Consider the following 15515-nt stretch of genomic DNA (forward strand, 5'->3'; position numbering starts at 1 on the left):
CGAGCCTGATCACGTACAGGCTTCAGTGTTCTCAGGTGTGTTGGAAAAGAACCTTGCTTTCGTGGTTTTGTGGACGCAGCCAGCGTCGGCATAGGTTCCACGGCTCTTTTAAGTGCTGCTGCTCTTTTCTGGGTTTTTCCGCAGTAAATTAAATCACCGCACAAATTGCTTTTCAAAATAATGCTTTCAGGGATCAGAAGCATTTCCCCAGATTGCCGGTAAAATGAATCTCCCGTCGTTGTGCTGGGTCGTCCCTTTTCTGTGGAGCTAAAATGGGAAATTATAAGGGCTTGCTGTTTTGACAGGTGTGAGTTCTCCCTGCCAGCCTTCCTGCCCTCCCCTCTCCCTCTCTCAGCGACGTGAATTATTCCAGCTAATAGCACTTCTCTGTGGAGTGCAGCCCCCTGCGTGCTTCAGAACAACAGGTAGACAGAGAGGAGCGGTGGGTAATTTCTTGGTTCTCTTTTAGCAAGAGTTACATTGTGAGTAAATGAGGCAAAAACCCTCCCGAAACCTTACCAAGCAGTCTGAGAAAGCACGCGTGTGTGTGTAGGGGAGAATATTTAACAGACATAGTTTGAAAATTATACCCACCCACAGAATGTACAGAAAACACACTTCCTCATTTTAAACAACACCAGAATTTGAAATATTGCTCTTTGTTAAATTTTGCTTGTCATCTTGCCAAAAAAAAAAAAAAAAAAAAAAAAAAAAAAAAAAAAAAGAATATCGAAGTAATCTGAAATCATTTACCAGGAATCCCGGCAATCCATTGATAGGAGACAAAATGGAAATCAGCTGAGATGGTTCTAGGTTTGATAGGAAGTATTATACTTTGATTTTGACCATTTTGGGGGAAGTTTTTCTAAAATTCCTTTATTCATTCATTCAAAGAAGCATGTCTTTGGTGCCTGCCGTGTGCCACGCTGAGTACTAGATGCTGGGATACAGGAGCGAGCAGGCAGACACTGCCCGTCGCAAGTGGGGAAGGCAGATGACACACAAGTGGGGAATAGACAGTATGATCTCAGGTCAGGAGGTAGTGGCGGGACCGGGTGAAGATCTGGGTAGAGGGGCCAGAGAGAGCAGGGAGTCAGGTAGGGAAAGGGCAGGCCAAGGCTGAGTTAATTGCTCAGGGAAATCCAGGAACACAGTGTGGTTTGAACAGGATAAGGGAGGAGAAGGTGGGTAAGAGGTGGGATCAGAGGGCTGGGCTGGGTCTGGGTCACCAGGGTGGCTTTGGTCAGAAGTCTGGCTTTTATTTGAAGAGCAAGAGATACAGAAGGTTGTACATCTTCCTGCGTCTTCATTAGAGCACGGCAAGTGTTAATGAACCATCTTGATGATTCGGGATTATTCTATAGTGTAACTCAGTGTGGATAATACTTAGGATATCCATGGCGGGGGGCAAGCATTGCTGTCCCCCAAGCACCAGATATTCCCAGAGCCTTAAGAGTCGTGGATTCTGCTCCAGCTGTGCTCACTCTGCATGGACCTCTTAATCCTGCCTGCCTGACAGCCACTGAAGGTGGCTTAGGGGCCATGAGCTTCACCGGCCCTGTTTCCAGAGGCTGTTTCCCTTGAACTTGCAGGTGTAGGTTGGTTCTGGGTGGGAGCTGTCCTGGAAGCCGGTCCCCCTACATTTGTAAAATAGACAGCTGCCCAAGTCTGATGCCCCACGAGATTTCCTTAACCCTCCCTCCGTGGTGTCTCCTGTCCCCTTGGAGGGGACCTGTTGGGCTCATTTTGGGTGCAGGGTGCGCATTGGGGGAGTCGTTAAGGGTATCCCGGTGGTGGAGGGACAGTAGGTAGGAGTTGTAGGGAAGTTTCAGTTGGCCTTGGGCAGGGAGTCCCTGACAGTGGAAGCCACTTCTAAAAGGATGGACGTCCCTTCCTCCCCAGGATGTTTTTAAAGCAGAATGGGGCAGGCTTGTCGACAGCCTGCTCTGGGTCCGACCCAGAAACAGGACACGGACTCAGGGGAGGCTGCAAGGGTCGTGATGTGCTGTCCCTTCTCGGGGAGCTCGCTTCGAGGTTGCAGAGCCAAAACATAAGCCTGGACCAGGGGTGAGCAAAATAAGGCAGGGCAGCAGAATAAGAAATAGCACAGACCACTGCATGTTCATTGTCATGTGTTTTTTTGGCCGCTCTGTGTGGCTTATGGGATCTTAGTTCCCCAGCCGGGGATTGAACCTGGGCCCTTGGCAGTGAAAGCCGGGAGTCCTAACCCGTGGATCGCCAGCGAATTCCCCCATTGTCAAGTTAATAAATGTTAGAGAGAGAGAACCCCTGGAGGCTTTTCCACAAATCAAGGCATGTTCTGAAGAGTCTCATCGTGGGCTTTTTGTCCTTTAAAAGATTTTGCCTTTTTTTTTTTTTCCAGTTTTATTTCACAGACACTATTATATACAAATGTAGAAAATATTTTATCAAATGCCTGCAGAGCTTAAAAAAATAGCTTTTTTTTTTACTGTGTTAAAATGCTGAGTTTATTTCACATGTATATTTTTGTCTCCTCACCATCTCCATTTGTCTGACCACTACTACTACTACGTTCTATCATAACATTCCATACATACTTAAAACCAAGCAAAGGGTGGAGTTCCATCTTTAAAAACTAAACAGGCATTTTGGACAACACATTCTTGGCAATGGAACCTGGACAACATTTATTGGACACGGTAGGGAAAGGTCTCACTCTGCGTTGTAAAAAGGACAGCCAGATACCAACTGTTACAGAAATGAACTAAGACAGAAAAGTTTAACGAACGGTTTAAACTATTTTCTTAAAGAGACTTCCTCCACTGCCAGAGATCTTGAATAGCCTCCTGGTCGGTCATCGGAAACAGTCATTCACATAATTGATGAATTTGGCTTCCACTTTGGGAAGGGAACCACCTTTTTCTATACTTGCTTGCATTTTTGCGTTAATGTCTTCTACAGAGCTAGGTCCTTTTCGGTGTTTTAGGAGGGTTTTTTTTTCTGTTTTTTGAAGGATTCTTGACCTTTTGATTTTGGTGTTGATGGTTTTGAGGCTTTTCCATTCTGGTTTGATTTTTGTGCATTTTTGGCTGGAGTATCCGTACAGGTTTCTTTACTGGAGCTTTTTCTTCAGCTTCCTCATCATCAAAGTCGTCACCATCATCATTTTCATCATCGTCATCATCAGCAAGTTTCATTTTTTCTGTGGAACCTTTGCTACCACTTCCAGGGGCAGTTTTAAAAGAGAAAAGAAAGTGCTTTATGTCTGAGTGCAGGAGAATGAGATTTGGGGGATAATTCTCTTTTCAGAGGTGTAGTCTAGGATGCAGACTGTTTTCTTACTCGCTACCAGCCCAGAGCCAAAGGGGATTTATTACTGTTTTAATGGATTAAAATGACTAAGCTATCGAGCCTTTTAATGTCGTCGCTAAGTTTCGTGTTCACGTGTGGTCCTTGTGACAGAACGTGCCTGTTGAGTGGATCGTTAACTAACCACTCAAACCAAGTCATTTGAAAAAAAAGGAATATGTATTTAAGAATCTTGGAAAATCCACTAGGCTAATTTGGTTTGCATTAAGGAAAAAAAAAACAATTCTGGAAACAACCTAAATGACCATCGAGAGAGATGAATGGATAGAGAAAATGTGGTCTGTACGTACAGTGGAATAATGTTCAGCCTTAAGAAGTATGTGGCCTCGTGGCTGAACCTGGAGGACTTCAGGCTAAGTGGGGTAATACGCCAGTCCCAGAAACACAGATACCACACGACTCCATTTGTACGAGCTATCTAAAATAGATTCATACAATCAAAGAGTGGAACGGTGGTTGCCAGGGGCTGGGGGCAGGGAGAAATGGGGAGTACGAATCAACAGGTGTAGAGTTTCAGCTAAACAAAATGAATAAGCTCTAGAGAGCTGCTGTACCAACATATACCTATAAAATCAGCTGTCGGAAAAAAGTGTTGCCTGCCGTCTCAGTAAACAAAGGATGTTGCAGCCATCAAGCCAGTAAAAGTACCCTGGATGGTGAGCCCTGAGGGAACTCAGGCTGGAGACAAACAGGCAGCCTGCTGCCCTGCCCTCAGCCACTGTAGCCACCCTAAGCGGTGGACCCTGAGGACACTTGGGATGGGAAAGCACAGGATCCTGTCCTTGATAGCTAAAGTGCATATCAAAGGAATGATGTCAGTGAGCCCTGATGCTTACATCTTCCCACACATGGAAAAAAATGCTAAATTCTTTCACTTGAGATGCTTGGTTTTCTTTAATTAACAATAATCTTTGAAGTTCCCACTACCTGGTCTTTGTTGCAAAATCTCCTGTATATACTGGCTCCTCCCTGACCTCTTGGGAGCAGTCCCTCAGCATGATCTGAGAGGCTTCCTCCAGGCTTAAGTCCTTTTTTTTTTTTTTTTTTTTTTTAAAAAAAAAAATTAGTTAATTATTATCTTTGGTTGCGTTGGGTCTTTGTTGCTGCATGCAGGCTTTCTCTAGTTGCGGTGAGTAGGGGCTGCTCTTCGTTGCCGTGTGTGGGCTTCTCTGTTGTGGAACACGGGCTCTAGGTGCGCAGGCTTCAGTAGTTATGGCTCCCGGGCTCTAGAGCACAGGCTCAATAGTTGCGGCGCTTAACCACTGCGCCACCAGGGAAGTCCAAGTCCTCAGTTTTGTCCGCCAAATAAATAATTCTCAACTTTTAGGTTGTGCTTTGTTTTTCAGTTGATACGGCAGTTATGTGTGATTCACTTAAATGTTTCTTCAGAGGGTAGAACTCATGTTAAGTGTTCTTGAACAATAAATTTGTAAAAAACTTAAGAATCTTGGAAATGACCACAGTTGACTTAAATTCCCTTTCTCTTTTGCACTCCCAGGGCCTGGGTTCCAATAAATAATTGCTACCTCATGTCTAAAGAGATTCCTTTTTCTGTGAAAAAGACCAAAAGCATCTTCAACAGTGCAATGCAAGAGATGGAGGTTTACGTGGAGAACATCCGCCGGAAGTTTGGGGTCTTTAATTACTCTCCATTCAGGACGCCCTACACACCCAACAGCCAGTACCAAATGCTGCTCGACCCCTCCAACCCCAGCGCTGGTGCTGCCAAGATAGACAAGCAGGAGAAGGTCAAGCTCAACTTTGACATGACGGCGTCGCCCAAGATCCTGATGAGCAAGCCGATGCTGAGCGGGGGCACAGGCCGCAGGATCTCCTTGTCGGACATGCCACGCTCCCCCATGAGCACCAACTCCTCCGTGCACACAGGCTCCGACGTGGAGCAGGACGCCGAGAAGAAGGCCACGTCCAGCCACTTCAGCGCGAGTGAGGAGTCCATAGACTTCCTGGACAAGAGCACAGGTCAGCTCCAGGTGGGAGAGGGTACAGGGGCCCCCTGGGACACAGGGGCGCTCCCATCGGGGCCACACCTGTCTGGCCCTACCTGGTGAGCATCACAGAGTCAAAGAGAGCTGTGTGGCGTTTCATCCCAGTGGAGCAAGTTTTAATTTTTAACTGAGTAACCCATTGGGATTCTTGCTGTTAGGGACCCAAAAAATGAGAAAAGTGTTCCCCAAAGGCCAGCTGGAGGTCGTTCCTAGAAGTGGGCAGAGGTGGCCAGAAATCCTTCAGAGTTCTGTTCAGATGCCTCTGAGATGAATCACAACTTCCTACAACAGTTTTTTTCTTTCTCAAGAATTTTATTTTAATTGAAACATTTTTTCTATCAAAACCAGATATTCACATTACTTAAGGCTCAAATATTAGAGGAACATATAAGGGAAACAAGCATATTCTCTCCCCAGAGCAGTCCCACTTCTTAAAGGTCCACCCGTTGAACGGTCGTGTTGCACATTGGAGCCTTGCTGCTGTAGCAGTGGTGACGGACGAGGATGCTGGTCTCAGATTATTTCCCAGCTCTGCTACTCACTAGCCCTGTGGCTTTAGGCAAGGTACCTAATCCCTCCATGGCTTGGTTTCCTTACCGGTAACACGACCATAATGATAGGACCTACCTCAGGTTCTTGTGAGGATAAATGAACCACCATACATAAAGGGTTTAGGACAGCGCCTGAAACAGTAAGTGCTACAAAAATGTTGGCTACTATATTATTTCTTCTGGTAGTTGCTCATCCCATGCCTATGTGGATTCAGAGAGGTGTTACAAATGAGGGATGCTGGCTGAGTGTAACAAAAGCAAGGGTGACTTAAATTGAATTCTTTCTATCCAGACAGTTTGGTTGCATATTAAAACGTTTAAGAACTCTGTTTCCACAAGGAAATGGGTGTACTCTCATTTTTCTTGAAACACGGCCTTTACTCTTTGTTCTTTCTTGTTGTATCTTAGAGAAGCATGGGTAGAAAGAAGCTCCACACTGAACATGGTAATGAAGGCAGCTAGCCCTGAGGCTCTGGGTTGGGGAGACTTTTGATGAACCCCAGGACACTCGCCCTATTCTCAAGGGTTTCAGCCCATGGAATGTCCACAGGAATGTGGCCTTAACTGTTTTCACATCTTAACATTCTTCCAGAGAAATGGGAAATCTGCATTTTAATATAGAATCTCCAGTTATGAAATGTCAGCTCAAAATGTCTTAAGATATTTTCCAGAATGAATAAAGCGCATCTACAAGTTGGACCAGTATTAGACCTCTGGCCAGAGCATTACCCTCGGATAGCCTTTCAGGCACCACCCTCCCCCTTCTTTCCTTCACATAAGAACTCTTTAAGGAGCAGGTGTCCGGAATTCCCTGGTGATCCAGTGGTTAGGACTCCATGCTCTCACTGCTGAGGGCCTGGGTTTGATCCCTGGTCGGGGAACTAAGATCCCACTAGCTGCATGGTGCGGCCAAAAAAGAAAAGAAAAGAAAAGGAGCAGGCATCAATTAAGAGACCACCAATGTCCCCGGAAGATAAAATGATGGGGACTTAGTGTTAAAACTCAAAGAATTCCACTCATTTTGGTTCGTGTTGTTGCTTCTTTCTGGTTTGCTTATTTCAAGTACTGCTTGTAGCTGCTCTCCAAATGACTATAGGTGGAGTAGAGAGTTAATTACCAACAGCTTTTGATTCTTCAGAATAAAGGCTGCAGTCTTTCTCCAGGTCTGATCCAGCCATGTGGTCGAGGGACTCACAGTTGAGTTACAGGGCTTTGTTCTGATGACATAACTTCTATTCACCAGCCTCAGAAAAAACTTCCGTTTTGCCCCCTAGTTTCTGACCAGAGTCCTCAAAGGCTTACTTTTATTCCATGACATGATTCCATTTAAGCCAAGTTAACATGGTATATAATCACACAAACTCCTCAGCCTTTTAGTTCTCATAGAGATCATGCTTTTGAGAAAGCGTTTGAACTCGGCAGCAGTCCCGTGAATTACTGTTGCCTGAACTTTGACTGCTATGGTTTTTTGCCATAATCTTAAGTACCACCTATTTTATTACATTCTTATTTTATTACATTCTTAAATATTAAGTCTGCAGTTTATAAATTGCAGACGCAGTTAATAAATGCTAAGCTAAATAAAGTATATAAGTTCATGTGTTTAAATTTTTTGCTGTGCTTTTTCCTCATATACGTGAAATTAGCACATAACTTGTAAAATAAAACATGTTGGTCTCTGAACCACTATTGATGTTCCAGCACCATATTTCAGGAGACATAGTTTTAGAGGAATAAGAGGAACACGTGTAATGGGTTTAATTAAGCTTCTCTCTTTCCTCAAGAGGTTCAGAGGTTGAAATGACGTCAGAATTCCTGACAAAACTCCTTATTACATGAGTGACTTTTGAGGTGGTAAGTTAGCAGATACCCCATTTCAGTAGAATTTAAAGCCGTTTCCCAGAATATAACTGCTTACTAGTATGTGCCTGGGTTATTTTGCTGGTCGTGAGTTAGGCAGCCAGTGAATAGTGTCGGAAGAGAAGGTGTTTATTAAAAATTGTTTTAGTCTTAGAAATTGCCCTCTTTCCTGTAAGGAGCTAGACAGTAAATATTTTAGGCTTTGTAGAGCTCTTGTTACAACAGTACAAATATTCAATACCTTGGTTGTGTTACTAAAACAGCCATAGGTAGTATGTGGCTGAGACACTGAAATTTGAACTCCATATAATTTGTATGTTTCATGAACTACGAATCCCCCCCGCCCCCCACCAAATCATTTAAAAATGGTAAATACTCTTCTTAGCTTACAGGCCATACAAGAATGGGTGGTATGTCAGATTTGGCCCATGGATTGGTTTGCCAGTTTCTGTTATAGACTAAGAGAAACTCCGAGTCAGTCTCCCCATTTTACAGAAGGCAAGTTGAAGTCTCTGCGGAGAGTACGGGGGTGCTGAAGTTCCCACAGCCGGATCCTGAATCTGGACGGGCTTTCTTTGCACTGCACACCACTGCCCTCTGCTGTTGGCAGCGATAATAGCACTCTGTGGAAGGAGAAGTGGGTTATTTATTGAAATGCCCCAACAATCAGAGTGTAATTGAGACAAGACCGCGCTTTATCCAAAAGTGTGTTTAAAAAAAAAAAAAAGATTGTCATAGTATTGAAAAACCTTATTAGTTTCAGCAGGGAAAAATTTGTAGCCAGCCACATAAGACTACACATTGAAATAAGTTATTAGATAAAAATTTTATGAGAGTTTAGAAACCCTCCTTTTGTTTGGGGGATTGAGGAGCTCAGAATCATGTGTCTATAACCCTTAGGGCTGGATTTAGCTCTCTGAGGAGGCCTTTGCTCAGCCAGACGCCTTTCACTCTTGGAATCTTGTGTTAAGGGTCAGAGTGGTTTATATTCTCCATGATGCCTCCTTTATCTAGACCTCCTGGCCAGATTGATGCCTTTGCCAGTATTTGCTTGTGGGATCCTGATTTAAGTCATTAATATGTATTAGGGTAAGAGTCCTGGGGCCTGGCTTTCACCACTCTCAATAGTGGTCCTTTGGTGTTGCAGCCCCATGTGGGTTCCTTCAGGGAGAAGGGAAGACGGTTTCAGATACTCTTTTTGTCCTGTGAAATCAATACATGTTTGTCTTAAAACAAGTGCTAGTTACAAAAACTAAAGTCAGGGCTAATCCCACCTCCCACAGTCAGCCCTTAGAAATTGTTTCCTGGACTCTTTTTTTTTTTTTCGCTGCACTGAGCGGCTTGCAGGATCTTAGTTGCCCAACCAGGGATTGAACCTGCGCCCTTGTCAGTGAAAGCACGGATCGCCAGGGAATTCCCATCCTCGACTTACTCTATGTTGGTTTATACAACATATTATCAAGTTGAAAATTCAAGTACTTCCAGGGATCAGGCAGATACGGAAATGAGTGAGTTTTGGAAGTGATAAGGACTGGGGTGAACTAAAGCAGAAATCCGCTCGTCTTCATGACTATGACACACTCATGGGTGCTTGTGTGTGTAACACTTTCCAAAGCAGTACTTACTCTTCCCATACGTGTGTGCTGAGCTAGAGAGCTATGCTTTTTTTAAAGGGCACTGGGGGCCAGATCCCTCTGCGGGTTCTAGCCAAGTGCGGATGTGGCTCAGTGTTGCCAGATTTCTGGTTGTTCAAGAGAATTCTCAAATATTTTAAAAATGCAAACTACCCCAACTTTTACACATTGGCTCAAATTAAAAAAAAAAAAAACTATAGGGACTTCCCTGGCGGTCCAGTGGTTAAGACTCCGCGCTCCCTATGCAGGGGGCACAGGTTCGATCCCTGGTTGGGGAACTAAGATCCCGCATGCTGTGCGGCCGAAAAAAAAAAAACCAACACAACAAAACAAACAAAACCTGGAGAGCGCATCAAATGCATCTGTGAACTACCGGCTTCATGGATCACCTGTTTGGTGTAGACTGTTGAGGGTTTTCTTTTTTAACCTGTGTTCTGAATACTTTTCCATGAACTAAATAACCATTCAGGACAGCATTTCTGTCCTGTCCTAGACCATCCAGTGATTCTATGCTGTGGAGCTCATTTGTTCATGCCACCAAGAGTGGTGCAAGATGCCGCCAGCCCTTTGAATGTGTAGGTTGCTGCCAGGGCTTTGTAAGTAGAGGAACTTCAGTGTGAGTCATTAAATCCTCCACTGCCACCTCCCCCAGGGGGCTGGGGTGTGTGGGAGGGAAGGGGCCTTTTTTTCTAATTTAATCCTACCCGTCCTGTTTCATGTAGTCAGAAGGGCACTTAGCACAGTCTGGGGGTTTTGTAAACGTAGATAATAAATGATGTGTTTTAGCCCTTGCTTGTGAATTGTACATCAGAGTGTAAAATCTGATTAAATTATTTGTGACTTCAAAGGCAATTAGATCTTCCTTTGGGCAAGATTTATGACTTTATAAAAAAGGATCGGCATCTGTTTCAAGGCCTAATTGAAACGTGCATTTCCAGTTGTCTTTTTGCTTTCAGAAATGTCTGTAGGGTGATTTAAAACAGGGTTTCTCAAGCTCAGCACTACTGACATTTTGGGCCGGATGATTCTCTGCGGTGTCCTGTGCCCTGTAGGGTGTTTAGCAGCGTCCCTGGCCTCTACCCACTAGATGCCAGTAGCACACCCCTGCCCACAATTATCACAGCCAAAAACATCTCCAGACATTGTCACGTGTCCCCTGGGGGGCATGGTCACCATTCCAGTCCTCATTGCGAGCCATAGATTTATGTACCGTGCTTTTGAATTTCAGCCCTGATAAAACTCTCCTTAACCCTCAACTTTGAAGCTCTCCAATATTTACATTTCATTTTACATCATTTTCCCCTGAATATAAGATATGCCTTTCAAATGTTAATATTATAGAATAAATAGTCCATAATTTCACGCTGAGAGGTGACAACTGTTAAGAATTGGGTGGCTCAGATTTTTTAATGTATATAATCACAGTGATGATGACAGTAGTAATTTGTGTGTGTGATGGAATGGGATTGTACTAAACGTTTTGCTTCTTTCAGCTTAGCAGTGTTTCTTTGACATCTTTCTATTCGAGTGCACATATTCTCATCATCAGTAGTAGGTAGATTTTATGAAGTCATGTGAATGCAGATGTTTTAAACAGATACATTGATTTGTTTTCTTAATGTCTGTAATGTTTATATGTGTGTCTAGAGCGATTTCAAACAGGGTTTCTCAACTCATCACTACTGACATGTATATGTTAATTATATATTTATATCTCTCTATATATGGTCCTTGTTCACTTTCTAACCCCCAGTGCTGTAGACATTTTGGCCAGCTTAGTATTTTCCATGTTTCTTTAGATGGTCATGAATAAAAGTCTTCAAGAACATATCAGTGATTGAACTTCGCCGGAGTCACACAATTACAGAATTCCTCTCCCTTCATTACATTTTTTATATTAACAAATAACATTTTTGCACCTGTTTTAAAATTTTCCCCCCAACAAAACCACAGTAGAAGCAAAAGCATTTTTAAAAGAGCAAAATGGCCCATAATCTAAATGCCTCTAGTTGACCCTTTTTTCTTTTTAAACGATGAAAGGACTACACGCACATGGTTAGAATTAAAACAACAAAATGAAACCCAGCAATATTAGAGTGGTATAGAAGGGTATAAAAGAAAAGCTAAAGTTTTTAATTTTTTTATCCCCACTTCTGGGCTCCAGTTTTTCTCCAAAGTTTCCATGATTATGGGATGTGCTGCTAGAAAAAAGAATTTTTACGTTCATTTAAAGATGTGGGCATGCTTTTCAAAAACATTTACACATATGGGGACATTTCTATGCACACTTGATTTTACCTTTTTCTCTTTTTCCCACACATATTTTTGTCAGGATGTAGAGATCTGAGTCTTTCTTTTTAAGGGTTGTATGGTATTTATACCATTATTTAGCCAGTCTCTAATGAATAGGCATTTATAAGCCATCTTCCATTCCTTTGCTATTATAAATACTGTTGCAGTGAACCTTCTCGTGCATATCCGGTATCGGGGCACTTTTATATCTATGGGGTGAATTCATAGCAATGGAACTTCAGGTCCGTGTGTTACGTATACTTTAATTTTTTTTTATATTTAAAAAAATTAAAAAAATTTTTTGGCCACACCACGCAGCTTGTGGGTTCTTAGTTCCTCGACCAGGGATTGTACCCATGCCCTCGGCAATGAAAGTATGGAGTCTTAACCACTGGACTGCCAGGGAATTCCCTGTACACTTTAATTTAATTTATTTTTTTGTGTGTTCAAGCATCTACTTTTTATTTATTTTTTTAAACATCTTTATTGGAGTATAATTGCTTTACAATGGTGTGTTAGTTTCTGCTGTATAACAAAGTGAATCGGCTATACGTATACATATATCCCCTCCCTCTTGTGTCTCCCTCCCACCCTCCCTATCCCACCCCTCTAGGTGGTCACAGAGCACTGAGCTGATCTCCCTGTGCTATGCAGCTGCTTCCCACTAGCTATCTATTTTACATTTGGTATACTTTAATTTTAATATCATTATCACCTAACTGCTCTCCTGAATAGTTTTTTTTTTTTTTTTTTACTTTTTTTAAAATATAAATTTATTTATTTATTTTTGGCTGCATTGGATCTTCGTTGCTGCGTGTGGGCTTTCTTTAGTTGTGGCGAGCGGGGGCTACTTTTCATTGTGGTGTGCGGGCTTCTCACTGTGGTGGCTTCCCTTGCTGCAGAGCACGTCCTCCAGGCACGCGGGCTTCGGTAGTTCTGGTGCAGGGGCTTAGTTGCCCCGCAGCATGTGGGATCTTCCTGGACCAGGGCTCGAACCCATGTCCCCTGCATTGGCAGGCGGATTCTTAACCACTGCGCCACCAGGGAAGCCTCTGGATAGTTTTTTGATGCCTGTGAGTGTACCTCTTTCCTCACCTACCCTGAACACTAGGTGTTATTTTTGAAACGAGTGTACCATGCAGATGAAAAGGATGTAGGATGGAGATTTATCTGTATATCTCCATATGCCTTACCTGAGTTTACATTTATTTATGTCGAGCTCAGGGTTCTAAGTGTGCTTCTTGACCATTTGTATTTTTCTGTGAGCTGCTTATCCATGTGTTTTCCTTGGATGCCTAATCACTCAGCATGCCTTTAGTAGCTGCAGAATATCGAGGGGACGGTGTAAATTGGTACCTTTGTAATGGAGAGGTTTTGTTGGTTGTCATTATCATTTGTTTATTGCTTATTGCGACCACAGTCATGAGAAGAGGATCGGAGAACTCATTCTTCAGTTAATCATCTCATGTATCTGTTCATGTTGTGAATGTCTCAGGCACCTGGCAGCGTCAGTGGCTGGCAAGGAGCCTGTTCTGGAGCTGATATTCTCAAGGCAAAAGGGGCACCTGGACCAGCTTAGATGGGGCTGGCAGGGGAGGGCTCTGAGGAGGTGGTATTGGACCCAAATGTTGAGGACAGCTAGTCAGTATGATCTGGGTGGGAGTGGTGGGTTGGGTGGGTGGGGTGTCTTTCCTCGGAAATTCCAAGTGTAAAGGCTCGAGTTGGGAGCGGACTTGATCTTGGAGGGGCCAAGCACAAGGGGCCACGTGGCTGAAGATTCCAGAATGAGGCAAGGAAAGGTCAGCTGTCTCATTGGCTTTTTTTTATTCTGGGGAACTGGATGCCCCTGGATGGTTTTAGGTGGAGGAGTGATGTTTGCTTTCCTTGTTTAAGGCGCTGTCCCGGCTGCTGGGTGGAGGTGCCCTGGGAGGGGGTGCTGTGGCAGGTGGTAGGGGACCTGTGGGGAGCTCTTTGTGGGAACTGATGTGTTAGGGCAGTGTTTCCCAAACCTTTTCTTCATCATCACTCCCGAAGGAGCCCTTTTAGACACTTTCTTCTTTTCTTTTTTTTTTTTTTTGCGGTACGCGGGCCTCTCACTGTTGTGGCCTCTCCCGTTGTGGAGCACAGGCTCCGGACGCGCAGGCTCAGCGGCCATGGCTCACGGGCCCAGCCACTCCGCGGCATGTGGGATCTTCCCGGACCGGGGCACGAACCCGTGTCCCCTGCATCGGCAGGCGGACTCTCAACCACTGCGCCACCAGGGAAGCCCCTAGACACTTTCTTCTTAATTGTCCTCCCGTGAATATTTTATATTTTTTAAAATGGAGGTGAGAGCCACATAACAGAAAATTAATCATTTCAAAGTAGACAGTTCAGTGGCATTTAGTACAGCCACAACACTGCATCCACCACTCTTACCTAGTGCCAGGACATTTCCATCAGCCCAGAGCAAAACCCTGTACCCACCAAGCAGCCACTTCTCATCCCTGCCCCCTCTCCCACCCCCATCCCTTTGCTCCATCACTGACCCCTGGCAGCCATCGATCTGCGTTCTGTTTGTATGGATGTGCTCAGTATGGATATTTCATTTCAGTGAAATCCTATAAAACATGACTTTTGTATCTGGCTCCTTTCACTTAGTGTGGTGTTTTCAAGGTCACCCACATTGCAGCATGCATCAGAACTTCATTCCTTTATACCAGGGCTTGTCTGTGTGTTGATGGACACTTGGGTTGTTTCCGTCTTTGCATATTGGGCATAGAGCTGCTTCGAGGATTTGTTTGAGTATAGGTTTTCACTTCTTTGGGGTCTATACTTAAGAGTGGACCCTCATGAACTTTAAACGTATTGTATGTCCTTTTGCGTACAGCATGTGTGCTTTATTTATAAAAAGAGTAAGATTTTTTTCACCCCCTAAGATCTACTTTCTGCCCCTTGAGGGTGATAGCCCTGGAGATTGGGATGGAGGTGAGTGCGAAGATTTGGGTGTATTTTGGAAGTGGTGTGCAAAGGACTCGCTGAAGGGCTGGGTAGGCTGAGGCAGGAGAGCAGAGGAGGAATTGAGACAGTGTAGACGTGTTTGGCCTTGAACAACTGGGTGAGTGGTTGTGGGGAGGTCAAGACGGACACAGGTGTTTCACAAATTGGGGAGGTGGGGTAGGTGGCAGCCAGGGATGGGCACTGGCCATCACTTTCTCAGAGGCGAGTTCTGCAGTGTGGGTTGCTAGGTGACCCCGAGGTGCTGTCCTGGTCCTGATTACGTGAAGCACTGCAGTACCAGACGCCAGTGAGGGTGGCCCCTGCCCTTTGCTGGCTGGGTGGAAAGTGAACCAGACCCGTCTCCATGGGAAACCAGTGTTCACGTATCCAAGTGCTGTATTTCAAATTTTTAAAAAATTTAGAACGTGTCTCTTGAACCTTCAATACTTAAGTTTTATTAACAAAGGAAATGTTATATGTCTATGAAATTGAACGCTTGTTGTTCCAGTTATTATTATTATTATTATTATTGGTGGTACGCGGGCCTCTCACTGTTGTGGCCTCTCCCGTTGCGGAGCACAGGCTCCGGACGTGCAGGCTCAGCGGCCATGGCTCACGGGCCCAGCCGCTCCACAGCATGTGGGCATGTGGGATCTTCCCGGACCGGGGCACGAACCCGTGTCCCCTGCATCGGCAGGCGGACTCCCAACCACTGTGCCACCAGGGAAGGCCCCAGTTATTATTTTTTAACTACATGAACATACATATACAGAACTATTAAGCTAATGACTCTCCCTGTGTTCTTGGTAAATTCCCAGCAGGCCCACGGGGGGGGGGGGGGG

The 15515-nt window shown here is 44.4% G+C and overlaps 1 protein-coding gene across 1 annotated transcript in view; it reads left to right on the forward strand.

Annotated features, from left to right (window-relative positions):
* Nucleotides 1-15515, forward strand: part of ZMYND8 (zinc finger MYND-type containing 8) — a 77353-nt gene that overhangs the window by 14752 nt on the left and 47086 nt on the right. Inside the window, exon 8 of the mRNA XM_024746794.1 lies at nt 4850-5331. Within this exon, the coding sequence (XP_024602562.1) occupies nt 4850-5331 (482 nt within the window). The remainder of the gene's footprint in view (nt 1-4849; nt 5332-15515) is intronic.

The sequence above is a fragment of the Neophocaena asiaeorientalis genome, unplaced genomic scaffold (genome assembly GCF_003031525.2).
Source record: "Neophocaena asiaeorientalis asiaeorientalis breed wild unplaced genomic scaffold, Neophocaena_asiaeorientalis_V1.1 scaffold132, whole genome shotgun sequence".
In the NCBI taxonomy this organism is placed as follows: domain Eukaryota; kingdom Metazoa; phylum Chordata; class Mammalia; order Artiodactyla; family Phocoenidae; genus Neophocaena; species Neophocaena asiaeorientalis.